The sequence below is a fragment of the Chiloscyllium plagiosum genome, chromosome 32 (assembly GCF_004010195.1).
Source record: "Chiloscyllium plagiosum isolate BGI_BamShark_2017 chromosome 32, ASM401019v2, whole genome shotgun sequence".
Taxonomy (NCBI): domain Eukaryota; kingdom Metazoa; phylum Chordata; class Chondrichthyes; order Orectolobiformes; family Hemiscylliidae; genus Chiloscyllium; species Chiloscyllium plagiosum.
Genome location: NC_057741.1, coordinates 2,327,035 through 2,353,978, shown reverse-complemented (window position 1 = coordinate 2,353,978; position 26,944 = coordinate 2,327,035). Strand labels below are relative to the sequence as shown.

The window sequence follows — 26,944 nt, the reverse complement described above, 5'->3', positions numbered from 1 at the left end:
TTTCCTTTAGTATTTATATCATTGTATTTTCACCAGCTATGTTAAACTGACAGGTCTATAAATTCTTAGACATGTTAAGCTATCTTCCAGTCATCTGATGCTACACAACTTTTCTTACAAATTATTCAATGGATGCACTGATAACTCTGCTACCTCTTCTTCTAATCTTAAAATTTGTGCATTAAATACATCTAGCTCATAGCTCTCTTAACTAAAGCTATTATCACATTGTTCTTCTCATTATTCAACATTAAGCCTGTATTAGCTTTTGTTAAATACCAAGGCAAAAGAATTGCTTCATTCTTTTCCATTTATTTAGCATCTCTGATTTTATTCTGTTGGTCTTTAGTTGGCAATCAAAATAGTCATTAGATTAGATTAGATTAGATTACTTACAGTGTGGAAACAGGCCCTTCGGCCCAACCAGTCCACACCGACCCGCCGAAGTGCAACCCACCCATACCCCTACATTTACCCCTTACCTAACACTACGGGCAATTTAGCATGGCCAATTCACCTGACCTGCACATCTTTGGACTGTGGGAGGAAACCGGAGCACCCGGAGGAAACCCACGCAGACACGGGGAGAATGTGCAAGCTCCACACAGTCAGTCACCTGAGTCAGGAATTGAACCCGGGTCTCTGGTGCTGTGAGGCAGCAGTGCTAACCACTGTGCCGCCCTATGTATCCATCAAGGTGTTCATATTTTTAAATTAACATAAAACAAATCAATAAAATATTTTACATGTTTGATGACAATTTTAGTTCCTTTTTACCTTTCTAAATGTTTATTTTACACCTCTGCTACCCTTTTCATATTCCCTCTTACTGTGTACTACTCTGGTCTACGCATGCCTCTTGTTCCCTTGTGTTTTTATTTATCCATATCACAAGTGTTTAGTCTCTTCATTTGTTTTCAAGCAAGATATATTTTGCTGCACTCTGCTGAAAACTATTTTAAATGTTCTACATTGTTGCTTCCCAATAATATTACTGATTTTCATTTCAAGTTTTACTCATAATCCCTTAGAACCAGCTTCATGCCAAAACTACCAACCTGGTCTCTATCATTAGAAGCTGTGTTAGAACATTTCAACAAGCCACCACACACTGCAGCATAGAGGAACTACAAAGAGCAGAGGAAAATCACCTATACAGTCTATTCAATAAGAATGGGTACCCAACGAACACAGGATGCTGATTTCTCAGCAACAAAGCCAAACAAGCAGAAAAACATGTCCAGAAACCCTAGCCACTCTCCCCTACATCAAAGCTATCTCGGAAATGACTGCCAGACTACTCAGACCTCTTGGCATCATAGTAGCCCACAAATCCACCAACACACTTAAACAGCAACTATTGAACTTGAAAGACCCTATACAGAGAAGCAAAACTAATGTCATTTACAAAGTACCTAGCAAGAACTATAACAAACACTACATTGGACAAACAGGCAGAAAACTAGCCACCAGGATACATGAACATCAATTTGCCACAAAAAGACATGACTCGCTCTCACTAGCATCTTTACATTCAGACGAGGAAGGATACCATTTCAACTTGGATAACACATCCACCCTTGGACAAGCCAAACAGAGACACATGGAAGAATTCATAGAAGCATGGCATTCCAACCAGAACTCTATCAACAAACACACTGACTAGGATCCCATTTACCGCCCCCTGAGAAAAAAAACAGGAAATGATATCACCAACCCAAGGAAACCTAACACATAAATATGAAGCAGGTCATACCACCAGTGTTTCAACTGGAGGCTCATTGATGATATTACCTAATACGGTGACGAAACACCTGAAATCAAACCTTGCAGCTCATCGAACAAACCTACATCCAGAACCTCAACCTGAGCTACAAGTGTTCTCAAAACTCGCTGGTCTCTATATCGTGTTCTTTCCTACCATCATAAAATGGTATATCATGCACTTTAATAAACTTACCAATACAGGAAAAATGCTTCTGAAACAATATACTAAAATTATGTGTCATCACAAAACAGCATTTACTCATTGTCAAAAATTAGTTTGAGTGCAGCTCATGTCATAATCCTCAAAAACCCAACAACTTTCAATTTCCAGGTCAATAAAGATAGCATAATTTCAGATCAGCCAGTGATTCTATTTTCCACTATGACTCATTAAATACTGAATACTTATCTAAAGGCTGCTCAAAAGAATTACTATTATTGTAAAGGAGCCTATGAAATGGTTGTCTCAGTTTTATGCACAGCTGGGGAATAACCTACATTAAAATATTAGCACATTACAAATGAACATGCAACTTAAATTACAAAGTATAATAAAATCCTCCAAATGCATATGCAAAAACATTAAGAACATTGAAAAAAATTTGTAAATCTTTCAAGCACAGTATCTTTTTGAGATTGTTTCTTTTTATACATTTGTCAAAATTGTAACAAAATCATATTTTAACCACATTTAATTATATTTTAACCATGACTTAAGCTCATTTTTTATGAACTTATGGGATGTGAGCTTCACTGGGGCTGGCTGGCATTTATTGTCCTAAATGTTGACTTCTTCACCTCCTGATGCTGCCTGGCTTGCTGTGTTCTTCCAGTCTCCATTTATTGCTCGTCAGGTGGTGGTAGAGAGCTGCTTTCTTGAACCACTGCAGTGTACATGCTGTAGGTTGACTCTCAATGCCTTTAGGGAGGCAATTCCAGGATTTTTGCCCACTGATAGTGAAGTAACAGCAATATATTTTCAAGCCAGGATGGAGAGTAACTTGGACAGGAAATTGCAGGTGATGGTATTCCCATGTAACTGCTACCCTTGTCTTTTTAGATGGAAGTGATAGTGTGTTTCAAAAGGTGTTGTCTAAGGCTCACTGGTGAATTTTTGCAGTGCATCTTGTAGATAGTACATACCACTGCTACTGAGTTTTGGTGGAGGGGAGAGTGGATGTGGTGTCAATCAAGCAGGTTACTTTGTCTTGAAAAGTGTCAAGCCTCTTGACTGTTATTGAAGCTGTACACAACTAGGCAAGTAGGGGCTATTCCTTCACACTTCTACTTTGTGTACTGTAGATGATGGACAGGCTTTGAGGAGTTAGATGTGTTATGTGCCACAAAATTCCTAGCCTCTGACTTGCTCTTGTAGTCACTCTGTATCTATGTGGCAATTCCAGTTGAGTTTCTGGTCAATGATAACCCCAAGGATGTTGATAATGGGGCATCTGAGTGATAGTAATGCCACTGCACGTAAAGAGGCATGGTTAGATTGTCTCTTATTGGAGATGGCCACTGCCTATGTATGTCTATGGCATGAATATTATTTGTCATTTGTCAGTCAGAGAATGCCTACAGTATGGAAACAGGCCCTTTGACCCAACAAGGCCACACCGACCCTCCAAAGAGCTATGTATCCAGACCCCATTCCCCTACCCTGTTATCCTATATTTACCCCTGACTAATGTAGGAGAAAGTGAGGACTGCAGATGCTGGATTCCTCACTTTCTGGACATGAAGAAGGGCTTATGCCCAAAACGTCAATTCTCCTCTCCTTTGATGCTGCCTGACCTGCTGCGCTTTTCCCCTTACTAATGTACCTAACCTACACATCCCTGAACACTATGGGCAATTTAGCATGGCCAATTCACCCAACCTGCACATCTTTGGATTGTGGGAGGAAACAGGAGTACCCAGAGGAAACCCGGAGTACATGGGGAGAACGTGCAAACTCCACACAGTCACCAGAAGCTGGAAGCAAACCTGGGTCCCTGGCACTGTGAGGCAGCAGTGCTAACCACTGAGTTACCGTGCTGCCAGAATACTGTCGAGGTCTTATGGCATTTGAACACAGACTGATTCAGGCAATGTGATACTTGATATGATTTGGAGATGCCAGTGCTGGACTGGGGTATACAAAGTTAAAAATCACACAACACCAGGTTATAGTCCAACAGGTTTAATTGAACCTGTTGGACTATAACCTGGTGTTGTGTTATTTTTAACTTTATACCACCACTGATGATTGAGAGCAGACTAATAGAGTGGTAACTGGCCCAGTTGGATTTGTCCTGCATTTGTGTACAGGGCAATTTTCCACATTGTCAGGTAGATGCTTGCTGTAACTCAACTTGAATTGGCTAGGGATACTGTCAGTTCTGGAGCACAAGTCTTCAGCACTTGTGTCAGAATGTTGTCAGGAATCATAACTTTACTCAGTTGCAAATTTACTCCTCTCATATACTTTTTGACGGGTTATTTGATTTATGTCAGTGTTTATTATCAATGCCACATAACATATGGAAACATACATCTTACTCTGCTATGTCACTGCCAAGTGTTAGAATGGCAGCTGCCAGAAACAAGCTTAATTCAAAGTCAAGAAAATTCTTAACTGCTTCAGGCTGAATCTTCCATTTTCTACTGTTCATAATTAGGAGAAAGTGAGGACTGCAGATGCTGGGGATCAGAGCTTAAAAATGTGATGCTGGAAAAGCGCAGCAGATCAGGCACCATCAAAGGAGAAGGAGAAGGCATAAGCCCTTCTTCAGGAATGAGGGGGGTGTGCCAAGCAGGCTAAGATAAAAGGTAGGGAGGAGGGACTTGGGGGAGGGGCGTTGGGAAAGCGATAGGTGGAAGGAGGTTAAGGTGAGGGTGATAGGCCGGAGAAGGGGTGGGGGCGGGGAGGTCGGGAAGATGATTGCAGGTCAAGAAGGCGGTGCTGAGTCTGAGGGTTGGGACTGAGAAAAGGTGGGGGGAGGGGAAATGAGGAAGCTGGAGAAATCTGCATTCATCCCTTATTATTAGCCCGAGTTGCTCAACAGTTTTGGGGAGCAGAATTAGTGCCAAACTACCGCTGTTGACGTTGAGCCTGGAGACAGTTTTTTTGGAATAACTCTCTGCAGTACTGGAACTGCAGGTTTAATTCTATTTACAAACCTTAAGAGCCCTACTTGGAGGGAAAATTCCATTCTATCCTGTCTAGGGCGAGGCTTTTGCAGAGTCAGCAAAGTGTTTAAAAACTTACTCATCATGTTGACTCTTACTCCATTTTAATTTGGTCACATTTGATTTGCTGTTGGTCAGAGAATAAACATGGAATCAACCAGTTCACATAAACAGACTAAGGCAATTAGAATTATTAAAAAGAGTTCAATCAGTGTCAACATAATAATTTTAAATAAAATACAGCAGCATTGTTTATAATTAAAACAATGCAGTTGTATTTTGATGATCAACTAATTACACTTCTAGGAATTTTCATCTTTTTAGCAGGATTAATTTTGAATTCTGGATTTTATCCCAATCACTCCACTGTATTTTAGTGATGTTGGCACTAATGAATTCCCAATTAAAGGGAATATTTGAAGTCAAAAAATTGTGTTAACTTTAATAGTATGTGCCCACCTGCTTATGTAACTCACTTTTCATCCTACCTTAAATTTTCCCTTTAACAAGATGTCATGATAAAAGAGACAAAAAAATATATATTTTGAAAACCAATTTTAAGAAACTGGAAGATCTTCCTCAACCTCATTTAGAGATGGTAAAATTAGAAATTTAAGAACACAGTCAGGAGGCCAGAGTTGTTTCTAGGATCTGCATTATAATCTTGTAGCAGGTAAATATAATATAATTAAGTTACTTTAGTACTAGTCCAAAGCAAATTACTATAGATATTTGAAATCTGAGATGAGAACAGAAAATACTGGAAACATTCATTCTGGCAGCATCTTTGAAAAGACAGTTAATGACTTAGTATTAATACAGTTAACATTGCCTTTGATCGAACACAACTGAATGAATGGATAGAAACGTTTGTAAAAAAATTGAGGTGGTGAAATATAGAAAATGTACAGACAAGCTGTGAAAGGCAGAAGACAGAAGATATTAAACTGCAGCACAGTTGGTGAGCAGAGCCAAAGAAAATGGTAATGGAACATTACATGGATTTATTTTCTCTGCATGTGCTGGCCTTGTTTTTGCTTTTGGATAGCAGCTGTTCATTAATCTGTCAAAAAGATCTCCTCTGAATGCATATTCTGTTTCTTTACTTGCCCATTACTACTGCTGGATTCCATCCTGTAGTTTGCAAGCAGGAGTGATATCGAGAGAAGGTAGTTAATTAATGATACTTTTCTGGGCACAGGATGCTCACAGTATGCCTTCAGATCGACATTAAGTCAGGAGGAACCAAAGGGCAAAAGTACAGTGACCAAACTGCAGCCGCAGTTGCACAGCATCTGGTAAGTGAATAGTATCACTGTTTACAACCTACCCTCAAGTTTTCATTGGAGCCAAGCTTGTGCAAAGGCTGACATATAGATGTGCCGATTTGAAAATGTGTATTATTTGAACAGCTATGACACTGACAGAAAAACTGAATGAATGGAAAACAGTCCCCACATAAAAGTGAGATATGAAGAAACGTACTTGAGGAGGCATTTGACAGATCTTTCTTCTTTTCCAACTGAAGGGTTCTTAGTTAAAATAATTACTGTGTAGAAGGAGGCCATTTGACCCATCACACATGCACTGGTTCTATTATGTAGTGCTGATCCCCAGCCTTTTTCCCATAACCCTGCACAAAATTACTATCTAACAGTCATCCAATGTCCTCTTCAATGACTCAATTGAAACTGCTTCCACATCATTTCCATTCAATACACTCCACGTCCTATCAATTGACTGAGTGAAGACTTTTTTACTCACATCACCTGTGCGTTACTTGCACATTATTTTAAATATATGCCGTCTCAAGTGGAAATAGCTTCACCCTATATACTCAATCCAGTCCACTCATGATTTGAAAACCTTAATCAGATCTCTTTTCAACCAACTCCTCTCCATAGGAAACAATCCCAATTTCTCCAATGTAAACAGTCCTCTGCAAGAGTTTTATCAGTTTGTTCAACCAAATCACAAAAAGAGGTTTGGTGATGCCTGTTACAATTTGAATGTAGATTTAAGCCTGAATATGCAGTTCCAAGAGAGGAAAGAAGAGTACAGTGTGAAGAAAATGCAGGTTTGTGGTTTAGAAGCATTGGTGTCCTGTTTAACTGCAATAATCCATTAGATTATTATCATTTCTTTCTTGGAGCTTTTTTGAGTATTCAGTTGTATAACTAAGTTGGCTTATGCAACATTGAACAACCCTGTGGGTTACTTTCTATAGGAAAAATATTATTAAATTGGACAGGGTGCAAAAAATGATTTACAAGGATGTTACCGGGAATAAAGGGTTTCAGTTATAGGGATAGGCTAGATAAGCTGGGAGTTTTTTATTAACTTGGGAGGTTGAGGGGTGACCTCATAGATAAAATTATGAGGGATTTACAGAAGGTAAGTGGCAAAGGCCTTTTCCCTAGAATTGCGAAGTTCAAAACTAGGGAGCATTTTTTTTTAAGGTGAGCAGAGAAAGATTTAAAAGGGACCTACAGGGCAACATTTTCACACAAAGGGTGCTTCGTACATGGATTGAAGTGCCAGAGGAAGTGGTACAGAGGTCCATTTACAACATTTAAAAAACATTTAGACAGGTACAGAGGAACCTCGATTATCCAAACATCCAGCAAGATCGCAAGGTCCCAAGGTTTGGCTAAACTACGTTAGCTGGCATTCAATTAACCAAACGAAATACTTCCTCCGCTCGTGTCCTTTGGATAATCGAGGTTCCTTGTACATGAATTGAAATGGCTCAGAGGGACATAGACCAAATGCAGACAAGCAGGACCAGTTCAGTTTGGGAAACACGGTCGGCATGGATTAGTTGGACTAAAAGGTCTGTTTCCGTACTACATGATTCTATTCCCATAGCTAAAGTCTCTCATGCCGTGTGGGACGTGGCACAGCAGTTAGCACTGCTGCTTCATAGCACTTGGTTGTCTGCACGTTCTCCCCATGTTTGCGTTGGTTTCTGTCAGGTGCTCTGGCTTTTCCCCGGGGTCTAAAGATGTGGAAATGTGGAATTATGGGGATAGGGTAGGAGGTTTGGTCTGGGTGGAATGCTCCTCAGAGGGTCAGTGCAGACTCAAAAGGCCAAATGGCCTCTTTTTGCAGGGATTCTGCGATTCTTTAACTGGAACCATTCTAGTAATTCACTCTGCATTCTCTCCAAAGTATTTGCTCCTTCCTATTATGAAGCACCCACAAGTATACACAACACTCCAGCTGAGGTCTAACAGTGTTTTCTACAAGTTCAATATCACCTCCTTGCTCTTGACCAAGTACAACCAAGTGTTTACCTGTAAACCACTTTTATTGCCCACTTCTCAGAGAGTGATGACAACTCTTCTTGAGTCAATGGGATGAAAGCACTTCCAGAAATCCGCCTTCAACACCATTATCCCCTCCAGACTGACTTTAAAACTCCGTGACCTTGGACTTGGCTCTGCCCTCTGCAACTGGATCCACAACTTTCTGACCCACAGACTGCAATCAGTGAAGATAGGTAACTACATCTCCTCTACAATACCAATCAACACTGGAGCCTCCCAAGGATGACCCTTCAGCCCCTACTCCCTGTACACCCATGACTATGTAGCCAAATTCTGAAGGAACACAATCCAAAAGTTTGCTGACACCACCACCATAGTAGGACTGATAGCTAACAATGATGAGTCAAAACACAGAAGGGGGATAGAGGGTTTTGTGACATGGTGCACTGAGAATAAGCTCTCTCTCAACATCAGCAAAACTAAAGAACTGATCTTGACTTGCATAAGAAAAGAGAATTTGCTCCCATCTACGTCAACAGAACTGAGATCAAGAGGGTGGAGAGTGTAGAGTTCCATGGAGTGACAATAACCGACCACCTGTCCTGGTCTTCCCATGTAGTTGCAATGATCAAGACGACACAACAATACCTCTTCTTCCTCAGGTGGCTCAGGAAATTTGACATGTCCATAAGGACCCTCACCAACTTCTATAGATGCACCTCTGAAAGCATACTGTCCAGGTGGATAATAGCCTGCTATGGCAACTGCTCTGCCCAGAATCGTGGGAAACCACAGAGGGTAGTGTGCACAGTCCAGGCCATCACGGGAGCCACCCTTACATCCATAGACTCAGTTTTTAGGCTTGCCACCGTGGAAATGCTGCCACAAAGACCCTTTGCACCCTGATAATGATTTTCTACAACCACTTCTATCAGGTAAAAGATACAGAAGCCAGAACACATACCAGTAGGTTCAGTAAGGATGTATAAATTCCCAAATAACATGCCATATACAGGTTTAGAACAACACCCAAATCTCCATCATTAATAGAGATCAAGAAAAAGTGGTCCTTACGCCAACCTTGGGGGACACCACTAAATATTTTCTACTAATCTGAAAATCAACAATTCACCATGCTCTCTATTACTTAACCAACTTTGAATCCAAGTTGCCCCTTTTATTCCCCATGTATTTAACCTTGCTGAAAATTGCTGCTACATGCTAATATATCAAATGCCCTTTGGAAGTCCATGCACATGACATGAACCAAATTATTCTCATCAACCATCTCTTTCAGTTCATTAAAACACTACATTAAAATTTGGTTAACATCACCAATTGCCCTTAGCAAGGTTTTCTCTAATAAATTGACATTTGTGAAGAAATTTAATTTTGGAAACATAAGAAATAGGAACCATGCCTTCTACCTTTAACTACATCTCCTTTTGGTCCTGAATGAGTCCTACTACTGCTTTTACTAGACTTTTACTAATTAAATGACTTTTGGAACTTTTTTTACGTTGATTGCCAATCTCTATGCACACTCACGCTTTGCTTCTCTTACTTTTGTCATTTTCCTGCTGAACATTTTCTATTTAGCTAAATTCACATTTGTGTTATCTACCCTTTTCCTTCTTTATCTTACTCTCCAACCCATTTGTCAACTAGAGAAATCTAATTTATCCAAATCATATGTTCCTTTAAAGGGAACTCATTGTTCCATTAATTTGCCCTAGCAATCCTGGATTGTAATTTACTTGGTCAAATTTGCTATTATCTCACTGAAATTGGTCCTCCATGATTGAATAAATTTTATGCTGAACACATTCCTTGATCTTTTCCATAGTTAGCTTAAACCTAAATACAGCTGGACAATCAGGCGGTGTTGTTGGGAAGCAATTCTTCACACAAAGGGTATGCTGTTAAATTTTAAGTTCAATTAATGGAGAAACTTAACTGACTGTAACTCTGCATCAACTTTCTAATAGTGACTCTTTGCTTCTTAGGGGTGCCATGGTGGGTCAGCGGTTAGCACGGACACCTCACAGCGCCAGAGATCCACGTTTGATTACAGCCTTGGTTGACTGCCTGTCTGCAGTTTACACATTCTTCCTATGTCTGCATGGGTTTCCTGAGTCTGCTCTGGTTTCCGTAGCATCCAGGGATGTGTACATTACGACAGTTAACCATGCTAAATACAGGGTTACGGGGTATAGGGTAGGGAGATGGGTATGGGTGGGATGCTTTTCACAGAGTCAGTGCAGAATCAATGGGCTGAATGGACTCTTTCTGCGCTGTAGAGATTTTATCATTCTGTAAGCTTTTCTCGTTACTATCCATTTCTCCCTTAACATTCTGCAATCATGAAAACGAAATAAATTTCTACAACTGCTTATCAGCACACTGCTCCAAATACAGTGGAAGACCACAGAATACAAAAATATAGCCTAAAAGTCTGACAATAACAGAACACGTTTTAACATTGAAGAACATGTTCTAACAAAAAGTACAATGTGGATGAGCTTTATACTTTCTCAGGTGAAACCAGATACCCAAACATCTAGAAAGTAACACAGAAAATCCATATTTTGTTTGGCTTCATACATGTGCATGGGCAAACATTTTTCCAGCTGAAATATAATAAATTGCGCTGCAGATCTCTGTTAACTGACTGATATAACAGCTCCTTCTTTCAGATTACCAAGAAAATCATGATAGATGACTTTGATATTGCAAAGTGGTGAACAACTGCAACATTCTTATTTAACTAAATACATGAGTAAGTTTATCTGAAGGGAGATTTGCAAAGTTAATGAGAAGGGCAAGGCAATAGTGTAAGGCAGTGATATGGGAAACAATAATCAGTTTTAAGCAGCATGATGAGTCGGAAAGTACAAAAAGAAGAGTACACCAGCAAATACACTTAGAGTTTGAGAGAAGATTTGTAGCTCGGGTGCTCATCCACAAACTCCATCAACAAACACATAGACCTGGACCCAATATACCAGCCACTACAGCGGACAGCTGAAACTGTTAACCGAAAGCGGCAGGGACAAGCCACTATAAATGCCGGAGGAAACACCAGAGAAGCGCTTCACAGGAGGCTCCCAAGCACTAAGGATGTCACCTAGACAGGGGACGAAACGTTTGCAACAAAAACTTCCAGCTCGGCGAACAGAACCACAGCAATATACTTAGAATTAAAGACTCTTGAAGCACATTGTTAAATACTATGTCATAGAGTCAGAGAGATGTACGGAAACAGACCTTTCGGTGCAACTCGTTCATGTTGAGAAGATATCCTAACTTAATCTAGTCCCCTTTGGCAGCAGCTGGCCTATATCCCACTAAACCTTTCCTATTCATATAACTATCCAGATGCCATTTAAAAGTCGTAATTGTACCGGGCCCCACCACTTCCCTGGCAGCTGATTCCATACACATACCACCCATTGAGTGAAAATGTTGCTCCTCAGGTCCCTTTTAAATTTTGACCCTCTCACCCTAACTCCCTAGTTCTGGACTCCCCCCATCCCAGGGAAAAGACCTTGTCTATTTACCTTATCCATGCTCATGATTTTATAAATCTCTATCAGGTCACCCCTCAGCCTCTGAATTATCTAAATTAAACTCCATTTGCCACTCTTTGACCCATTGGCTTACCTTTTCAAGATCCTGTTGTAATCTGAGGTAACCTTCTTCCCTGTCCACTATATCTCCAATTTTGGTGTCATTTGCAAATTTACTAACTATACCTCCGATATTCACGTCCAAATCATTTACACCAACAACGAGATCATGTCCACTGCCCTAACTGTTTGACTCGCTCCTTTCCCCAATTGTACTTGTATCTGACTGATCTCGTCCCTCACTATTTCCCTGGCAAGGAGTTGCAAAGACACTGAACTCTTAGAGAAGAGCTTCCTCCATATCTCAGTCTTAAATTGATGCTCCTTCATTCTGAGACTATTCCCTCTTGTCCTTGACTCTCCCATGAGGGGAATATCCTCTCGGCAGTTACTCTGTCAAGTCCCTTAATCCTGTAGTGTTGCAATGAGACCATCTCTCATTCTTTTAAATTCCAATGAGTAGAGCTCCAACCTGTTTAGCTTTTGTCCCCTCCATTTGGGAATCATCCTGAGAAACAACCCCTCCATCCTGGGAATCATCCTGGTGAACCTCTCTGAACTTCCTCCAATGAAATAATGCTTTTCCCTAAAAGGGGGAACCAAAACTGCTCAATACTCCAGATGTATTCTCACAGACCTCGTATGCTGCAGTAAGATGACCCTGTTATAGTGCAGCACCCTTGAAATTAGAGCCAACATTCCATTAGCCTTCCTCATCACCTGCTGCATCTGAATGGTAGTTTTCTGTTTCATTCACAAATTACCACAAGTCACTTTCTGTTGCAGCTTTCTGCAGTTTTTCAAGTTAAATAATACTTCGTGCTTTCAATCTCACTTCCAAAATGAAGAAAATTCACATTTCCCCACACATAATACTCCATTTGCCAACATTTTTCCCACTCACTTAACTTACCAATATATCGCTGTAAACAGGGCAGCACATTGACTCAGTGGTTAGTACTGCTGCCTCACAGCGCCAATGACCCAAGCTCACTTCCAGCCTTAGGCAACTGCCTGTGTGGAGTATGCACATTCTCCAGATGCTCCAGTTTCCTCCCACAGTCCAAAGATTTGCAGGTTAGGTGGACTGGCCATGGGACACGCAGGGTTACAGTGATAGGACAGGGAAGTAGGTCTGAGTAGGATGCTCTTCAGAGAAGTGGTTCATATTTGATGGGCTGAATGGCCTGCTTCTGCACTGTAGGGATTCCATGATTCTACGAAATAGTTTGCGTCCCTCTTGCAACTTGCCTTTCCATCAAGTTTTGTGTTGTCTGCAAATGTGGCACAGTACATTCCTACCCACAATCATGAAGTCAGAGTTGTACAAGAGGGAAACAGACCCTTCAGTCCAACTCATCCAACTGGCCATCCAAAATTAATCTAATCTCATTTGCAATCTCCACTGTTCCCATTCATACACCCATCCAGATGTCTTTTCAATTCTGTAATTGCAACAGCCTCCACCTCTGGCAGTTGATTCCAGCTCTCACATGCACTGCCCTATGTGTGAAAAAGTCCCTTTTAAATCTGTCCCCTCTTACCTTAAACTTATGCCCTCTAGTTTTAGATTCACCTACCCTGGGGAAAAGACTTTGGCTATTCACCCTATCCATGCACCTCATGATTTTATAAACCTCAGCCTCCAACGCAGCAGGGAAAATAGCTCCAGCCTATTCCATGCACCTCTCCTTATAGCTCAAATCTTCCAACCCTGGCAACATCCTTTTCTGAACTCTTTCAAGTGTAACAACACCTTTCTTACAGCAGCGAGACCAAAACAGAATGCAGTATTCCAAAAGTGGCCGAACCAATGTCCTGTACATCTGCAATGTGGCATTCCAACTCCTATACTCAATGCTCTGACCAATAAAGACAAACACACCATCAACTTCTTCACTATCCTGACTACCTAGGACTCCACTTTCAAGGAAGTATGAACTGCACCCCAAGATCTCTGTTCTACAACACTCCCCAGAACCTAACCATGAAATGTGCAAGTCCTGCCCTGATTTGCCTTTCCAAAATGCAACATCACATTTATCTAAATTAAACTCCATCTGCCATTCTTTGGCCCATTGGTCCATCTGATCAGTGTCGCGTTGCGCTCTGAAGTAACCTACTTTGCTGTCCACTATACTGCCAATTTTGGCGTCATCTGCAAACTTCCTACATCCACATTTATAGAAATGACAAAAAGCAGTGGACCCAGCACCATACCTCGTGGCACACCACTGGTCAAAGGCCACCAGTCTGAAAAGCAAACCACCACCAACACCCTTTCTCTACTACTTTCAAACCAATTTTGTATCCAATCTCTCTGGATTCCGTGCAATCTAACCTTGCTGACCAGTCTACCACATGGAACCTTATCGAACGCCTTGCTGAAGTGCATTTAGACAATGTCCACCATTCTGCCTTCATCAGTTTTCTTTGTCACTTCTTTGAAAAGCTCAATCAAGTTAGCGAGACGCAACTTGCCATTCACAAAGCCATGATGATTAGGTGGTGCTGGAGACAACTCAAATGACTGGAATAGCATGACAGGTATGAGAGTCGCATGCCAAGGGGCTAACGTAAACTCATGGATAACTTGATGCTGCTGCACTTCTCTAGCTTCCACCCTAAACATGCGAAAGAAGCCATTCCCTATGGACAAGCCCTACTTATATACAGGATCCGCTCAGAAGAGGAGAAATGTGACAGACACCTAAAGATGCCGAAAGACACCCTCATCATTAGAACAGGATACGGTGCTCTACTCACTGATCACCAATTCTCATGTGCCACAGCAAAAAACTACAACAACTTCCTCAGAAGACAGACGCAGGACACAACCAATAGAGTCAGTAATTCCCCAGAATTGAGAAACTACACCATGCTCTTTGCAGCCTTCAACATGTCATAGATGACGATAAACATCTCACCAAGATCATCCCTACACTTCCACTTCTCACCTTCGAAGAACCTTAAAAAGATTGCATCATTCGCAGCAAACTACCCAGCCTTCAGGACAATAATCAACCACAACACCACACATGGAGGACAACAAATGTGGTACCATCATTCAAGAAGGATGGTAGGATAAACAGGAAACTTAGCTTCAGGAAGCAGAGAGTGATGGTCAAAGGATGACTTTATGACTGGAAGCCTGTGTCCAGTGGCTTGGCGCTGAGTCCCTTGCCGTTTGCATATTAATAATCGAGACATGAATGATGGAGGTATCAGCCAAGTTCGCAAATAACAATTGGCGTTATTGTAAATAGTAAGGAGACTGAAAATACACAAGAATAGAGACAGGTTGGTCAGTTGTGTTGAACAGTGGCGAATTGAACTTAATCCCAAAAAGTGTGACATGATGCATTTTGACAGGACAAACAAGATAATGGAGTACACATTGAATTGTAGGATCCTCGGAAGTACAAAAGATCAGGGGGACATACGTGCGTGTCTTATAGATCCTTGAGGACAATAGGACAGAAAGACAAGGTGGTTAAGGCAGCATGATACCATCTATCAACCCCTCAGAAAACAAACAGGAAATGACATCACCACAAACCCCAGGAACCCCATCCAGGAGAAAGATATAAATAGAAAGCAGGAGACAACAGCTTTGCTTCACTTGGAGGTCGCCACTGATGATGTTATCTAGCCAGGTAATGAAATATCTGGATATCAAACCCACAGCTCAGCGAGCACGGTGGCACAGTGGTTAGCACTGCTGCCTCACAGCGCCAGAGACCCGGGTTCAATTCCCGCCTCAGGCGACTGACTGTGTGGAGTTTGCACATTCTCCCAGTGTCTGCGTGGGTTTCCTCCGGGTGCTCCGGTTTTCTCCCACAGTCCAAAGATGTGCAGGTCAAGTGAATTGGCCATGCTAAATTGCCCGTAGTGTTAGGTGAAGGGGTAAGTGTAGGGGAGTGGGTGGGTTGCGCTTCGGCGGGTCGGTGTGGACTTGTTGGGCCGAAGGGCCTGTTTCCACACTGTAAATAATCTAATCTAATCAAACCTACACCCTAAACCTCAACCTGAGCTACAAACCTTGCATTCACCAGGTTGCTGTCTGGGTTGGATACACTGGGATTGTCTTCCTTAGAGCAGAAAAAGCTGCGAGGGAATTTCAAATAAAGTGCACAAAGTTCTAAAGATTTATGGGGGAGAAACTCTTAGTAGAGCAGTCAGTAACCTTAAAGTTCTGTGCATCTGGAACTCACTGCTTAAAAGAGTGGTAGAGGTGGGAACAGTCGAGACAATTAGATGAATACTTGAAACGCTGCAACATTGGCGGCTAAACGGATTCGAGTAGATTTCCTTCAGTCTTATCTTTTGCATTTATGTGCTGGGCTCCCTCATCATTGAGGACGGGATTTTTGTGGAGCTTCCACCTCCTGTTGTTTTACTATCCATCACCATTTATGATTGGGTGTGATATGACTGCATGTGATATGACTGCACAGCATATATACTATATAGATCAGATCTGTTAGCTGTGGGATTGCTTACCCCTGTAGAAGTATAAAACTTATACACTTAACAATAGGGTCCTGGGGAGTGTTGCTGAACAAAGACACAAAGTTCCTTCAAAGTGGAGTCTCAGGTAAACAGGACAGTGAAGGCATTTGGTATTCTTGCCTTTATTGGTCAGTGCATTGAGTACAAGAGTTGGGATGCCATGTTGCCACCGTACAGGGCATTGGTTAGGTCAGTTTTGGAATACTGTGTTCAATTCTATTCTCCCTGCTATAGGAAGCTTGTTGTGAAACTTGAAAGGGTTCAGAAAAGATTTACATGGATATTACCAGGGTTGGGGGGTTTTGAGCTACAAGGAGAGGCTGAATATGCCAGGACTATTTTCCCTCGAGCGTCCAAGGCTGTGGGGCGAACTTTTGGAGGTTTATAAAATCATGAGATGCATGGATAGGGCGAATAGTCAAGGTCTTTTCTCCAGGGTGGAGGAGTCCAAAGCTACAGGGTGGCAGGTGAAAGATACAAAAGATGCCTAAGAGGCAACTTTTTCACACAGCAGGTGGTGCATGCGTGGAATGAACGACCAGAGAAAGTGGTGGAGGCTGGCACAATTATGTCATTTAAAAGGCAGCTGGATGGATATATCAATAGGAAGGGTTCAGAGGGATACAGACTAAATGCTGGCAAATGGGACTAGATTAATTTAGGGTATCTGCTCAGCATGGACGAGTTGGACCAAAGGGTCCGTTTCCATGCTGTATAGTTCTATGAGCCTATGCATGTTTAATGACCAGCATAGACATGAAAGGCCTCTTCCATGCTGCTAAAACTCGATGACTTTCTCAGTGACCCTGGGTCAATCATTAAACCCATTCACAAGAGGCATCCAATGTACTTATAACAGAAAGAACATCAAAGTTTACTTCAAAAAAGAAAAACACTATTTTATACGGTGCAAGAATATTTGAAATAAACTCATTACAAAAATATCAGGAATAAAGATTCAACCCAGTCACCCATTTCCTCTTTCTCAGCTGTAATGTTTACTTTTTGGTGAATTTCTGCTGTGCATTCACTCAATTCTTTTCTCTTCAATTAATGTTTCTCACAGAGACCTTTAAACAAGCTCACAACTTAGCTTACTATTAATAAAGAACATGGGTTATTTAAACCATGTGTTCAATAGCCATGGAGATGCCTTACTTTGTGCAAACTTCATACCATCTGCTTCTGGAGTTTTCTGGATCATCAGTGGGACAATGCTATTTAATCACAATTAAAACCTTATGGCCGAGCATAGTTCCCTCTCTGTTACTACCATCAAGCTGGGAAATCCAACCTATTTCAATCAAGAAAGTCGTGGGCAGTCAAATGGCACACCAGGAATTCTTAAAACAACACAGAACAGAACACAGAACACTACAACACAGAACTATTTACATTCCAAATACTGGGAGCAGCATGTAACAGACAGAGCTAAGCAATCCCACAGCCAATGGATCTGATATGTATACTCTATAGTCCTATCACGTTCAATCAATAAAACAACAGGAAGTGGAAGCTCCATAAAAATCCCACCCTCAGTGATGGGGGAGCCCAACGCATAAATACAAAAGATAAAACTGAAGTACTTGCACCCATCTCCACGCAGATGTGTCCAAGTAGGCAATTCATCCCCACTTCCTACTGACGAAACTCAATTCCTGACTCTCTGAAGTATATTTTGTACACTATTACAAGGCACATGTCAGAAGTAGAAAACCCTACATTTGCCTGGATCGTTGCTACTTTAATATCATTCAGGAAATTCAACACCATTCAGGAAAAAGCATAGGCACACCATCAAACACCTTCAACATTCATTCCTTCCACCACTGATGTACAGTTGCAGCAGTGTGTACAGCTACAGGATGCACTACAACAGAAAGATAAGACATATAGGAACACCACCACCTCCAAGTTTTGGTCCAAGCAGTACAGCATCCTGACTTTGAAATATATAGTTGTTGCTTCACTGGCATGGAGTCAAAATCTTGGAACTCCTTCCACAACACACTATAGGCATTTCTACACTAACAACAAAGCAGTTCAGAAGGCAGCTCACCACCTTCTGAAGTACAATTAGGCCTGGGCAATAAATGCCAGCCTAGCCAGCATTGCCTATTTCCCAAGAATAAGTTTAATTAAAATGATAGATAGGAAGGGGAGACAATATTTTGATGTGGATTCAAACTTAACTAAGGCCAGTGAAAGAAAACGATAATTATGAATTGTATGGCATCAAGAAAGTAAGCAACATTCCAGGTAGTGCTCAATGCATGTGAGACTTGGGAATATAGGAACAACATAAAAACCCACCAAACCATTCACTGGCCAGTGGAGAATCTGCTTATACTGGAAAGGCAAACCAAACGCAGAGCAATCTGGATAATTAAAGAAGGTAAGGTGCTGAACAGTAAGTGTCGTATAATACAGACTTGTGCAAAATACTGAGACAAACAGAGAGAAATAAGCAGTGAGAATGTTAAATCACACACACACACAACACAGAAGAGCAGTCTGTGGATATTGATAGACAGCTCACTGGAGCAGTGTAACCCATGACAGAAGTAAGGACAGTTAATATAATTCTGAAAGAGCACTGGATTAAAAACAAGTTCGAGAATGTGAGTTTTGTGCATGCACAAAACAACATCTTGAATACGTTATACAATGAAACCTTATCAATTAGAAAACTTTGCAAAAACTGGACATTTGAGTTAGTTCTTGGGCTCAGCAAAATTTACTGTACAGCACTGCAGGCGCTATATGAATATGAACAGAAACCAGAGAGCACATCCTTTTATTCAAATTTTAAAATTGGCTCTGCAATTTTTTTTGCATTTAACCTTGCAGTTCAACCTCAAGACTGTTCCATTTTTATAAAAAACGATAAATGATATTTGCATCCCTTACATGAATCCTTTTTCTAAAATAAATGTAATAAACTATTTAACACCTTGAATAAAAAGATATCTTCTAAGGATTTGTAAAAATTCAATAACTTGTAAAAATCAATAAGAAAAAAAAACATCATGAATGACACTAACACTAGAATCTACCTCCAAATTTAACTATCATTTCTAGCTAATCAGTATAACTGGACTGATATATTCCATTAATTTTATCAACATGTACTATTTTAAAAAGTATCACTCTTAATTATGCCAGTTTCCACTACTCATTTTCTCCTATACATCATCCATTGCTAATAGAAAAAAACTATTTAAGATAACTATGTGAAAATGTTATTTTTACACTTGACAAACCTTAGCTAATCATCATGGAAAACCTGTTCTCCAAAACGTAGACACCTCTGACCATTTCCTAGCAAAAATAGCATATAAACACAGATACCCTAACCTTTCTCAAAATAAAATTTACATTCACCATTTTCCATGCATCCATTATAGAAAATGGGAATTCCAGTGGAGGTAAAGACAGGCTAACTTAAAGGATCAGTTCTAAAATGACCACTAAAATATGGTTTTGCTATCCATCATGTTGAACAAGTTTGTTAATGTTTAAGCTTCCAAAGTTTAAATGTTTAATTTCAAGACAGAGCAGAAGCAAATTCTTTTCCCATTTAAATACTTCCTGAAATGCATTATTTGGGAAAAATTATTTACATGTTATCATATAAAAGTTATCTATTCAACACAGTATGCACATAATGGTTTTTCAGCAGTCCTTGAACAGCAAGGGCTAATACCTTGCCAAAATCCAAAACCTAAAAGTGAACTGCCCCCACTTTTGTACTATTTTAAATTAGTACCATTGTGCTTTCAATTGTTAATAGGTATACAATTTGAACCTCTGCTCAACAAATTCTACATCTGGATATTTAAAACAGTGACCACATTAAAACTAAAATTTCAGTTAATACCAACTGAACTGATTCAACATAACACAGACTTTGAGGAACAAGTACATTAAATAATTTAAGTAGAGTTTTGGGAAGTAATTTATAAAGATTGTGATTCATAAATGACAATTAATTCAAAAGCACTTCTGCAATCAGACTAGTCCATCACAACTATACTCTGCCTTTAAATTCCAGCACCAGAGATTTTTTAAATGTCACATTGTAAATATATGATATCCAATTATAGCAGTAGGTCACTGTGAAATACTCACTGCGTTTTTGTCCTGTTGTCCCATGACTGGATGATTAGTTCCAATTGCAAATGGTTTCATAATGAAGAAATGCGTGCTAAGCTGAATTTCAGCATCATGGATTGATTCCTATCAGCTCATCTATTCACACATTACAATCTCAAAAAAAGCAGCAGCTAACGTGACTCTACGAGCAGTGTTTGATTTGGCACGGAAGATCAATCAAACAGATGCTTTTTTTTCCTCATAATGAAAAGAATAAATAAACTACAAGTATTTCAAATATGGGGAAAAAAAACACTAAAAGTAAACATCTATCTTCCATTAAAACAGCAGCAAATCGTATGATTGTGAGAAAGCTAAAATGGCTGACTGCACAGACTGCCTCAAAAGGCTTAATGCAGTATTAGATTATTCGAGGAGGGCGAGAAACCAGCCTACAGCATTGTTAATGCTCCCATTTCATTCGCAACCAAAGATTCAGGGCAGTACGTATGTATAAGAAACTCCTCCCTGGTTGCTAACGAGCTGACAGAGTGGTCACTGCTGGTTCCTGCTTAGCCAAGCTAAGCAACTTTCAGCAATTAATCTTAGCACTATGACAGCAATAGACAATCACTTAACATTTTTATTTCTTGTACACAAGGCAAGCTCTACACTAGAAGTCATTACAACCACAGTAATGTCACAAGCAAAATAATAAAGTACCAGATTTATTTAGGTCAAAGTAAAATAGTACACGGTAATTGTATAATCATGCTTACTCTTGAAGGCCATGGCTGCAAGCAGTTGGCATAGCAACGAACAAGAAAAGCCATTTCCGGGATAGCAAAGAAAGGTTTCTTTCAAAAACACAAAGGACAGAAGAAAATTTTCACACAAAGTGGTCTGCAGTTCCCTTAGAAAACGAACAGTATATCTTCCAAGAAAACGCGATTCAAGTAAAATTGAACCACAACGCTCACGATGCATCCCAGACTGATTCTTGTATTGCAATAAACAGACACTTATTTCAGAGACTCTTCTTCGCCCCCTTCCCTGCAGCTGCACACAGTAACACATGCAAAGGTGCAACTAACAGATGGATAAGCCAGGCTAAAGTAATAATTGAAAGCCTGTTTTCTATCAGATAACCTTGCAGGTCCCCACCCAACCACCCGAGGGAGTCCATTCATCGACTGCTTGCTGCGTTTCAAAATGAAATCTATCACGAGGAAGATTGAATTATGAAGCGGGTTTATAAACCTTTATGGATAATAAAATGACATCACCTGGAAAAGGTCCTGAATTAGCTGCAACAAATTCAACAATTGCTTAGAACAGTCTTCAATATACACATCAGTGCACAAAGACACTAAATGCATACTAAGTTAGACCATATGTCCATGCAGTAGCTGCTTCACTGTATCCATTTTGTGTGCGCTCTGGCCTACAGGCAGATGATGTCTGCTTCCTTCAAAAGCTTAACACACACACATAATATGAATCTCAAAGATATTAAATACCAAATTTGCAACAGCCTCCACTGAACAAATTCACCTTATGGTAATTAACTGCACTGGGAATTTTTTTATGCTGATACTGATTAAACATCACTGACGTAGTGCCAGGAAGAAAACCTCATTTGTTTAGCTAGCAAATATGAAAAGACTAATATTAGAGTGTGTGTGTATGTGGTGCAAATACAATCACTGACACAGCAACTTCTGGTGTTCAAAAATACAAACTGGATGCTGGTCTAACATTTCTCACAAACTATGCTTTTCCAGTCTCTGAACTCCTAAGAAATAGATCTTGTATCACAACTATAATGGTCACCATAAGGCAACCATCAGCAATTATCCTTTCTACCATTTTCAATCTAATCAGGCAATTAACATTTGCAACATGATTTAGAAGTTTCCACCCACAAATCCACAATTACCATTGCCTCACTGTATTTTCCCTGATAATATCACTGCGTAGCTTCTCTCACCTTTCAGACAGCTTGCATGCATTACTCCTGGGAATCTACTTATAAAACATCAAACCCAACAGCACTTCTGAGAAAGCACAATGGAACGCTGAAGCCCAAACTGTGTAACGTCAGCCAGGCTTACAAAATAAAACTGATCAAAATTACAATTTACAATTGCGGGTTAATTTCCCTGATAAAAGGCAATACAGAATGTTTTCTGTGCAGACCATTACAAGCCAGCATTAACTTCATCAGCATTTGTTAGCAGAGACAACATTCCCATTTCCTGCCATTTGCTTTCAAATGCTGATTGACATAATCCGTTCCCACCCAATTGAACAATGGAGTGCAACTCAGTCTGACATGTTTACATTAGTTTCATTGTATTATTTTAAATATCTGCCAATTTACTATGAAACACTTCCTAAAATTACAATTGAAACTGTATAAATCATTGGCTATAATATTGATAATTATTTATTACTATATGCATATTAAAGTATGCTCCATGTATTACAGATTTTTTTTAGTCTCTTGCAAGTGTTTTGGAATTTTTAGGTTTTTTTTCCCAATATGAAGGACTTATACCTTTTTTAAAATTGAAGACTGCTATTCCAATCTCTCAATGATTTGGTGTTTAATGATCCTTAGGAATTGAGTTTAAAAGGAGCTATTGATCCCTCGATTCAAGAAAATGAACCACTGACACTAAAATACATCACAAGGTACTTCACAGTTGCATTACAAAACAAGGAATGACAATAAGCTGTTAGGCCACATGACCAAACCTTTGATCCAAAGCCACACAACTAACCCCAGAACTTTCCTATGAAGACTCTGCTTAGCCTTGCTCGAATCCTTGAACATTAATGACTGCAGCTAAGGTGTTGGCATTTCAATAAATGTGGACAGTACTGCAGCTAAAAGCAATATGCTGGAATTGTGCTCGGGCCTGGTCTGCACACATCTTCTACACTTGCACCCACCTTGTGAATGAGAGTAGTCAGAAACAACTTCATGAAGTTCTGGAGGCAACCTATTCCCTCACCTTTTCAAAAGGTTATAGTCCAAATTTATTTGGAAGCATTAGCTTTCGGAGCGCTGCTCCTTCATCAAATGGTTGTGGAGGAGGAGTCAACTTGGACCCCACTCGAGGCTGCTGCCCTGGGATTGACACGTATTCTCAAACCAGGCCAAAGAGAAGACCATAGATGCTGGAGATTAGAGTTGAGATGTGGTGCTGGAAAAGCATCCGAGGAGCAGGAAAATTGACATTTCAGGCAAAAGCCCTTCATCAGGAATTCATCAAGACCCATGGCAAGGTGTCACTGAAAAACTACAGTGATAACAAGTTTCATCCCACCATCAAACTCACCATGGACTACATTTTAGTATCTGTCTCATTCTTGGACACATGCATCCCCATCAAGGATGGGCACCTCAGCACCTCACTCTACTGCAAACCCACGGATAACCTCACAATGCTACACTTCTCCATTCCTCATGAAGGGCTTTTGGCTGAAACATTGATTTTCCGGATCCTCGGATGCTGCCTGACCTGCTGTGCTTTTCCAGCATGTATGCTCAAACCGTTAGGAAATATATAAATGCCAGATTCATCAGCCACACCCACAAGATAGAGCAAAACATCAGTCGATCGCAATGCCATCCATATCTGAAAACCACTATCCTCAAACTTGCAAATAAACCTGAGGAGCCATCGTCATTCAGAATAGAACAGCTTACTGCAAGCAAGCGTACCGACAACTGAACAACCAGGAACACTACAGGCAATTACCAGCCAATCTGACCAAAGAGCGTATCTGTGATCAGGACTTTGGATCCAGTTCTTCAGAGTTCCCTACACGCCCTCATCCCAAGTACTTCTCATGTAAACGACTCTACTGCCTTCCAAAGATCCATAAAGCCAACACACCAGGACGTCCCATCGTATCAGGCAATGAAACCCTATGTGAGAATCTCTCTGGCTATGTTAAGGCATCTTGAAACCCATTGTACAAGAGACTCTCAGCTTCTGTCACAACAGTAATCATTTCTTACAGAAATTCAGCAACCACAGACCAGTCAAACCAGGAACATTCCTCATCAAATTGGAGGTTTCAGCACTCTAAACCAGCATCCCGCACAATGACGGCATCGTGGAAACAGCCTCAGTATTCAACATCAACAACTGCCAATCTCTGAGCACCATCCTACAACTCATCTGCTTTATCCTCAACCACAATGTTTTCACATTTGATAACCAGTTCTTCATCTAGACACATGAAACAGTCATAGGGACCAAACTTGTACTCCAATATGCCAACATTTTCATGCACAGGTTCGAACAAGACTTCTTCTCTGCGCAGGACCTCCCACCAACTATATACACCAGGTATATTGTCAACATTTTCTTCCTCTGACACATGGCAAATAGTGACTGAAAAACTACACAGTGATAACAATGAGTTTCATCCCACCATCAAACTTACCATGGACTACTTTTTAGTATCTGTCTCATTCTTGGACATTTGCATCTCCATCAAGGATGGGCACCTCAGCACCTCACTCTACTGCAAACCCATGGATAACCTCATGATGCTACACTTGTCTAGCTTCCATCTGCAATATATTAAAAGAGCCGTCCCCTATGGACAAGCCCTCTGCATACACAGGATCTATTCATATGAGGAGGAACGTGACAGACACTTGGAAGTACTCAAGGATGCCCTCATACGAACGGGGTACGATGCTCAACTCATCAACAGCCAGTTTCAACATGCCACAGCAAGAAACTGTAATGACCTCCTCAGGGGACAGACACAAGCTACAACCAACAGGGTACCCTTCATTGTCCAGTACTTCCCAGGAACCTAAGAATTATACCATGCCCTTTGCAGCCTGAAACACATTATCAATGAGGATGAGCACCTCGCCAAGACCTTCCCCACACCTGCACTTCTCGTCTTTAAACAACAACCAAACTTCAAACAGATCACCGTTCGCAGCAAACTTCCAGCTTTCAGCACAACACCCTAGCACAACAAACGCTGCAAGGCTTGTCAGAGTGTCAACACTGATACTACCATTATATGTGGGGACACCTCCCACCATGTACGCGGCAGGTACTCATGTGACTCAGCCAACGTTGTCTATCTCATGCACTGCAGGCAAGGAATACCCTGAGGCACGGTACATTGGCGAGATCAAGCAGAGGCTACTGCAACGAATGAATGGACACTGAACAACAATCAACAGACAGGAGTGTTTCCTCCCAGTTGGAGAACATTTAAGTGGTCCAGGACATTCAACCTCAGACCTTCGGATGGCCGTCCTCCAAGGCGGACTTCAGGACAGGCAAAAATGCAAAGCGGCCGAGCAGAGGCCGATAGCCAAGTTCAGTACGCATGGGGATCACCTCAACCAGGACCTTCAGTTCATGTGTCCCCACTGCACTACACACTCACTCTCTCACACACACTCCTACAGACCCATACACTCACGCAGACCCACTCTCATATACAAGCTCTCTCTCATATGCTCTCACATACAAACCCACACATGCACCTTCTCACAGACTTATACCCCTTTACACTCTCACAAACTCACAGACACTCATAGCACCCACAGCCCCCAACACACACACACGTTTGTGTGGGTGAATTTGTACTTGCAGAATTATATTTTATTTTGCTCAAAAAACTGCATGAATCCATGTAAGATTCTGTAAATCCCTTTCTTAGAAATAGAAGCAGTCTGAACAATAGGGCACAGACAGCCTCATACCTTCAATGCATTATCTGAGACGACACGGCACCTATTGAAAGAACTGAAATCAAAATGGTCATTCTAAAAGATGAGAGACTTAAACAATTAATCTCTTTTTCAATATATAATTTCACTTGCATAACACTGTAAACTTTTGCTATAAATTCTGTGTCTTACGACCATATACTCCACAATGAAGGAGCAGTGCTCTGAAAGCTAGTGCTTCCAAATAAACCTGTTAGACTATAACCTGGTGTTGTGTGATTTTTAAACTTTGTACACCGCAGTGCAACACCGGCACCTCCAAATATTTTCAAAAGGAGCACTCTGCACAATGAACAGTTCACATAGAAACTAGGAGAAGCAGGCCATTCAGGAGAAAATGAGGACTGCAGATGCTGGAGAACAGAGTCAAAAAGTGTGGTGCTGGAAAAGCACAGCCGGTCAGGCATCATCCGAGGAGAGTCAACTTTTCGAGCACAAGTTCTTCATTAGGAATGACAGATGAAGGAGCAAATCTATTGGGACGATAACCTGGTGTAGTGTGATTTTTATCTATGAAGATTACTACCAATAGGATTACTACCAGTGCCACGTGCTTGCCAGCTTAGAAATGAAAAAATAGGCAGGATGAACACGTGGCTTGAGAGATGGTGTAGGAGGGAGGAGTACAGATTTGTTGGACATTGGGACTGGTTCTGGAAAAGGTGCGACTATTACAAAAGGGACGGTCTACATCTGAACCAGACCAGAACCAATGT

At 40.8% G+C, this 26,944-nt stretch overlaps 1 protein-coding gene across 7 annotated transcripts in view; it reads right to left on the bottom strand.

Annotated features, from left to right (window-relative positions):
* The window catches only part of rapgef2b (Rap guanine nucleotide exchange factor 2b), a 386,293-nt gene that overhangs the window by 158,929 nt on the left and 200,420 nt on the right, over positions 1-26,944 (bottom strand). The window contains exon 1 of one of the 7 annotated variants that reach the window (XM_043674016.1): positions 20,480-20,801. The exons of the other annotated variants lie outside the window; for them this stretch is intronic. Within the exon in view, the coding sequence (XP_043529951.1) occupies positions 20,480-20,539 (60 nt within the window). The 5' untranslated portion in view covers positions 20,540-20,801. Of the gene's footprint in view, positions 1-20,479; positions 20,802-26,944 lie in introns of those variants that run through there. 7 annotated transcript variants of the gene reach the window in all.